At 38.5% G+C, this 7,423-nt stretch overlaps 1 protein-coding gene across 1 annotated transcript; it reads left to right on the plus strand.

Moving 5' to 3' along the window:
• Positions 1-8: 8 nt before the first annotated feature.
• Positions 9-7,047, plus strand: LOC141445043 (uncharacterized; the record flags this gene model as incomplete). The annotated part of the gene is given in 2 exon segments (XM_074110818.1): positions 9-2,080; positions 2,722-7,047. Coding segments are annotated over 2 exon segments (1,029 nt in total). The 5' UTR covers positions 9-1,143.
• Between the last annotated feature and the right edge of the window lie 376 nt (positions 7,048-7,423).

Consider the following 7,423-nt stretch of genomic DNA (forward strand, 5'->3'; position numbering starts at 1 on the left):
GGGCAACACCAAGCAAATATAGGAAAGTTGTTCTTTTACCCATTCATTCATTTCCGCATCCACGGTGTAAAGTCATTCATTCACTCTCTCTCTCTCCGTTCATCTATGGAAACGTGTAATTGTTGTGCTATCAAAGAAATAAATCTATTTTATTAGAATCAGTGATTTTATTATATAATTAGGGAAACAAGAAGACGCAGCTCCCAACATGGTCCTTCGATAAGAGAAGAAAGAATAGAAGAAGAAATCACTTTGAAGCACCAATTCCAGAAAACCACGCGACACGCCCTAACTGCAAACTCCATCAGTGCGGCGCTTTATTCGTGGCATAAGAGAGCAAACAATTCAGGAATCAGAAGAAAAACCAGCCCCGCAAATCCACGTGCCCTGCAAAAGATCTCAGGCACGTGCAATATTATATTCGGTGGCTTGGCAAGATTCCTGCAAGAAAAAACAGCCCTGCAAACTCCGCGTAGCTTGCAAACAATCTTCAAGCACGTGCAACATTCGGCGGCTTATCAAAATTCCTGGAAGAAAAACCAGCCCTGCAAATCTGCGTGTCCTGCAAATCATCTCAGGCACGTGCAATATCATAAATATTCAGTGGCTTGGCGACGTTCCTGCTAAAAAAACCAGCCCTACAAAATCTGCGTGTCTTGCAAACCCTCTCAAGCACTCGGAAAGAAGTATTCAGCGGTTTGGCGAAATTTTCATGTAAGAAATACATAAATATCTTAACTAGACGCCATCATCGTCCTCGAGGCGCGAAGTAAATTTCTAGTTAATAATTTTATCAAGATTGCATTCTATTTTCGAACTTAATATTCATACATCAAGAATCAAGATTCGTCAACATTTTGTTTCGTCTGCTGAGTGAAACGGAACACCGGCAGGCAACATTCGACGCACGCACACATCGCATCGCGCAAGAGTCGTGTCGGCGCAACCATTCAATTCATTCGGTCATTTTAGAGACTTTTACGCTACGTTCGATCGACGCCATTTTGTGTGTGCTTCTTCGCGCTCGAAATTGTGACTGTGTTCATTTCTTGTTCTTTTTATTTTATAATACGCATTCTAGTAAGTGTAAAAGCTGTGTAATAACGCTTGTGAATTGTAATTTTGCCCAGAGTAGTAGGTACTATGTCGCAAGACATAAATCTAAAGCAACTGCGTGCCTCACGGGGCTACGCAAAAGCGTCAATAACCAGATTGTACAATTTCATAAATAACGCGCAGGATTTTGATGTAAGCGGCGTTTCAATCTTGCAATCTAAAAGAGCTCGAATCGTAGAGCTATTTTCTGAATACGAGTCGTACAATAAGCAAATATTGGCCCACGACGAAGATGATAGTGAGGATGTCGCGGATATTGAGGCTAAATATTTTCAAATTCTGACTGTGATCAATGAGGCCATCAAAGTAAAATCGTCTCCAGGGGCGGAGGCCAGCACTGCCTTCAAAGCAAAATTGCCCACTATTCATATAGAAACATTCACAGGAAAATACAGTGAGTACAATCCCTTCATAAGCCTTTTCCGTGCCATCATCCATAACGACCGGTCAATCGATAATATTCAAAAGCTGTACTATCTCAAATCATTCTTGCAAAAAGAGCCATTAGACATCATAAAAAATTTGCCTTTAACAATAGGCAGCTATGAAGAGGCACTCAAGCTTCTCGATGAAAGGTACAATCACTCCTTTAAAATTATCAATGAACATATAAACTCCTTATTAGATCTAAATGCTCTGTTTAAACCTACTCCGAGTAATATTAGACAATTTGTGTCAAATATAAAACAATGTTTAGCTGCATTAAAAAATCTGAGTGTCAACACGGAATCCTGGGACTGTATCATTTTAGCTATCTTGTATCGCAAATTAGATGCTGAAACATCCCGAGCATACCAGTTGGGACGGTGTGGGACTTCAGATCCAACAGTGGCAGAATTTTTGCTATTCCTGGAAAAGAGAGCCCTCGCGTTGGAGAATGCTGAGTTGGCTCCGCAGAGGGCTACTAGGCTAGCCATCCATGCTGCAGCAGTGGAAACTTCATCATCTCCAGGATGCCGCTACTGTAAGTTGAACACTCATAAAATTTACTCATGCAATAATTTCAAATTATTAGCTGCAAAAGATAGAGTAGAATTTGTAAACAAAAATAAATTGTGCATCATTTGCCTTAACATGCACATAGGCAAATGCAAGTTTCATTTTAGGTGTGCACAATGCAAGCAGGCTCACAATTCATTGTTGCACACAGAAAACAACAACACAAGAGCCGAAGCTGTCACTTTAATGGCAGGAAACTCCACTAATGTCTTACTTCCCACAGCAAGAGTAAAACTCATAGCCCAAGACAACAAAGAAGTCTATGTCAAGGCCATCCTGGATTCGGCCTCTCAAGCTTCACTAGTCACAAGTAAGGTAGTAGACATTCTAGGGTTGACACCTGTGAGGAATGACACAAATATAATTGGGATAGCGAATTCAAATAACAGTACTAAGTACTCTATCCCTCTTGAGGTACACTCAATGTCATCTCCATTCAAAATCAACATCAATTGCCATGTAGTTGATGAAATAACTTGTCGTATGCCGCAAACAAAAATTGATTCATCATCAATCATTATACCACCAGGCATCCAATTAGCAGACGAAGACTTTAATATCCCATCCGAGATCAATATGCTTATGGGAGCTGATGTGTTTTTCCAGGTGCTTCTGCTGAGTCATCAACCACCTGCGGCTGCCACCAAGGTCTCCACTGGAGCGCAGCGCAGCAGGCAGCAGAGCCAATCCATGCCTGAGCCATCGAGCCAGCACAACACACACCTGGTCAACACACGCTTCGGGTACATAGTTGGAGGGGGCCTGCAATCTGCAGCATGTGATAAAGTTAGTCTACATTGCCAGGTATGCCATGATACTAACGCCGATATTAACAGCACGCTAAAGTCGTTTTGGAAAACAGAGGATGTCCCTGAAGTGTTCAAAGAAACAAAATCAGAGTTTGAACTCTGCGAACAAACATTTCAGGACACAGTTAAGTTAAATAATAATAAATTCCAAGTAGACTTACCCTTAAAGCTGCCACTAACTGAAGTGAAACAGGCATTAGGAAATTCCTTTGATCTGGCACTGTATCGATTTTTAAATCTGGAAAAAAAACTGCATAAAAATATAAACATGCTTACTGAATACAAAAAATTCATTCATGAGTATGTCGATTTGGGCCACGCCCACTTTGTAAATTTCGAGTCATATAATTTTGACAAGCAACCGATTTATTTTTTACCACATCACGCAGTCGTTAACGAAAATAGTACAACAACACGTACTCGCGTTGTGTTCGACGGTTCGCTAAAAACAAACAAAAAGATTTCCCTTAACGACATATTATTAAATGGACCTATGGTTCAAAGGGATCTCTTCGATATCATCTTACTGTACAGATTTGGCGATCATACATTTAATACTGACATACAAAAAATGTTCAGAAATATATTAGTTAACCCAGAGCAAACTCCTCTGCAAAACATCTTATGGCGTGATAACCCTAACGATAAGCTGCAATGCATCTGCTTGGACACTGTAACATATGGTTTGAAAAGCTCAACTTATCTAGCTACAAGGTGTTTGCATGAGCTGGCAATTCAGCACGAAAACGACTTACCACTGGCATCTTTTTTGCTCAAAAACTGCACTTACGTTGATGATGTGTTATATTCGCACTCTGACTTACGCACTCTGCTTACCGCTAAAGCGCAATTACAACAATTACTTAAGTTGGGAGGCTTCACCATGCATAAATGGTCTTCAAATAATGCCGAAGTACTTGCTGATATTCCTCCAACCCAATGTCAATTCAATCAAATAGACTTACAAAAAGAAAATGTCAATTTAAAAGCTCTAGGTTTGACAATAGATACTAAAAAAGATTGCTTTAAAATAGATTCGCCTAAACAAATAAAATCCGTACCTATAACAAAAAGAGAGATCCTCAGTCACATTTCCAAATTTTATGACCCCATGGGCTTTGTCAGTCCAGTCATAGTGAAAGCTAAAGTAATTATGCAGAAACTGTGGCTCGAGAAGATTGACTGGGATGCTTGTCCCCCTGAGGAAATCACAAGTGAGTGGTTGCACTTTGCTTCTAGCTTGGACAATATGCAAACAATTAATCTAAGCAGGAATATCCCAGTTCCTGACGACACTGCAGCTGTCCAGCTGATCGGGTTCGCCGACGCCTCCAGTAGCACAGGCTACGGGTGCTGTATCTACCTACGTGTGGTCGAATTAACAGGTAATGCGAAATTATTCTTACTCTGTTCGAAATCAAGGATAAACCCACGCAAAGATAAATTATCAGTACCCAGATTGGAGCTCAATGCGGCACTGCTGCTAGCAAACCTGATGACAAAAGTGTATAACACACTAAAGATTAAAATCAAAGTCGACGATGTATATTTATACTCTGACTCACAGATTGTATTGGCATGGATTAAGACTGAATTATTTAAATTACAAGCCTATGTATCGAACAGGGTAAGAGTAATTCAGGAGTTGTGCGAGAGATGGCGCTGGCTGTATGTAAATACACATGAAAATCCAGCTGACTACATCAGCCGAGGGATGGACCCTCAAGAGCTTGCAGCGAGCGCCACCTGGTGGAATGGGCCAGCCTTCTTGCAAAACAGGGAGTACCAATGTGATAATACCATTGTTCTGCCTGAAAACTTACCTGAATTAAAACCCAGCTCAGCAATCTCCAACGACGTAGTGCTCGTAACTCAAAAAGAAAATGATATTTTTACATTTTTAGACAATTACTCGGATCTTAATAAAATGAAACGGGTACTAGCATACGTTTTAAGGTTTTGCAACAATATTAACCGAAAAAATGCGAAAATTAGCTGCAGTTATCTGCAAAGTTCTGAATTGGAACAGTCAATTATGTTCATTGTCAAACGCGAACAAAAAATACATTTTAAAGAAGAGTTAAAATGTTTAATTAACAATGAAAATGTAAAAGGCTCTTTAAAACCATTGTATCCATATCTTGATAAAACCGGTTTGATTAGAGTAACTGGGCGATTAGGAAACGCAAGTATACCTTTTTCTCAAAAACACCCTGTTATTTTACCCAAAGAGTCCCGAATTACAGATTTAATAATACATCATGAACACAAACGTTTGTTACATGCTCATCCAAAACTGCTGCTATCCAGTTTAAATAATAGGTTTTGGATTATAGATGGTATAAGACGAGTTAAGAAGATTGTTGACAAATGTTTAGTTTGTTTTAGACTAAAGGCTGAGACTGCTAAACAGCTCATGGGTTCCTTGCCACCTCAAAGAGTCACTGCCTGTCGACCGTTTCAGAAAGTAGGTATAGACTACGCCGGACCAATACCGGTTAAAAATTCTCGCGTCAGACGCTCAGTTGAAACCAAAGGTTACATATGTGTAATTGTATGCTTTGTCACAAAGGCAACGCATCTAGAGCTAGCCTCAGATTTAACCACTGAAGCTTTCATAGCCTGCTTAAAGCGATTTATAGCTAGAAGAGGCTTACCTACTGATATATTTTGTGACAACGCAGGCTGCTTTAAGGGGGCAAAAAACGAACTCGATAAATTGTATTTATTGCACTCATCTCAAACTCACCAAACACAGGTGCAACATTCCATGTCCAATCAGGGCATCAATTTTCATTTCGTGCCAAGTTATTCGCCTGTGTTTGCGGGCCTAGCCGAGGCTTGTGTAAAAAGTACCAAATTTCATTTAAAGCGAATTATTCAAAATTATGTATTAACTTATGAGCAATTGAATACTATATTGACTCAGATAGAAGCCGTACTAAATTCCAGACCGCTCATGCCGGTCACAGCTTCAGATACAAACGATTTTAGTTACATCACCCCAGGCCACTTCTTGATAGGCACAGCTCTGACCTGTTTACCTGAAGAAAATAGTTGTGATATACCTACTAACCGCTTAAAATTTTGGCAAATTTGTAATGCTGTAAAACAACACTTCTGGAAAGTGTGGCATAATCAATATTTAAATATTTTACAATGCCGCCCCAAGTGGCGCGATAACCTTCCGAATGTAAAAGAAGGAATGTTAGTGCTTCTCAGAGAACCTAACTTACCCCCAATGTCATGGCCCCTGGCTAGAATAATCAAGGTGTTCCCAGGCACCGATGACAAGGTGCGTGTTGTAGAGCTTGTAGCGCCTAACAGACAAATATACAAACGCTCATTGTCTGGAATTTGTATTCTACCAGTTGAACTTTAATTTCCACTTCATAGGAGTGCATGTTACACAAAATAATAAGTTGTAACTTTTTAATAGCCTCAATTGGTATAGGTATTATTATAGCATGTACTAGGTAATTAGATATAACTGTCTTAATTGTATCTAGGCTACTTAGTTTTAGGAACCACAAAGGTTCAAAAAGAATTCTATGTTCCTCATTTTTATAAATAAAATTTAAGACACTTTTAGTTTATAGTCAATTAAAGTGAATGGCTAATTTGTGTATTTTGGTTTAACATACAAAGATAGTATGTAAATTTAAAAAACTTTACTTAAGTATAAGGTTTTGTTTCAAGATAAAATTTTAATTTTATTGTTGATTTATTTTTTAACATACAGACAGTATGTAAACTTACTTTCTATATAAAAAAGGCTTTGTTTTAAAGTTTTACAGTTAGTTTTGCTTATATACATGTTGTAAAAATAATGACAAATGTAAGTCAAGATGTTGGTTTTTTAAATATAATGGCCCCTAAGTTGGCAGATAATTTCTTGTGCCCCCCCAGCATGTTGGCAACACCAAGCAAATATAGGAAAGTTGTTCTTTTACCCATTCATTCATTTCCGCATCCACGGTGTAAAGTCATTCATTCACTCTCTCTCTCTCCGTTCATCTATGGAAACGTGTAATTGTTGTGCTATCAAAGAAATAAATCTATTTTATTAGAATCAGTGATTTTATTATATAATTAGGGAAACAAGAAGACGCAGCTCCCAACAATCCTAAAAGTTTCGTTTTTTTCCTTTTGAGGTAGGTACAGGACCCTAAAAATCTGTACCTACATTTGTAGCTGGCTACTAAGGCAAGTTTGGTATCGTCGTATAAATTGAGGATGTCGAATTTATTTCCAGTATCTATTTTAATAATAATTTCTCGAATAAGTCTTAAAAAAGATAATAGTTGGTAATAATTTTCTTGCTTGGAGAGCTTGAACAAAAAATAATCTATAATAGTGTGTCTTATTTATGCAGTTCTAAATGTTACGTGCGCTATATGCCCTGGTGAAGACACAAGGATTGAATCAAATTGGCAGTGTGCCACACGAGACCCATTATTCAAGACTATCTTTTTGTATTTTTTAATGTAGAATTTTTT

This window comes from Choristoneura fumiferana, unplaced genomic scaffold (assembly GCF_025370935.1).
Source record: "Choristoneura fumiferana unplaced genomic scaffold, NRCan_CFum_1 Sck3bRy_166;HRSCAF=356_pilon, whole genome shotgun sequence".
Lineage (NCBI taxonomy): Eukaryota > Metazoa > Arthropoda > Insecta > Lepidoptera > Tortricidae > Choristoneura > Choristoneura fumiferana.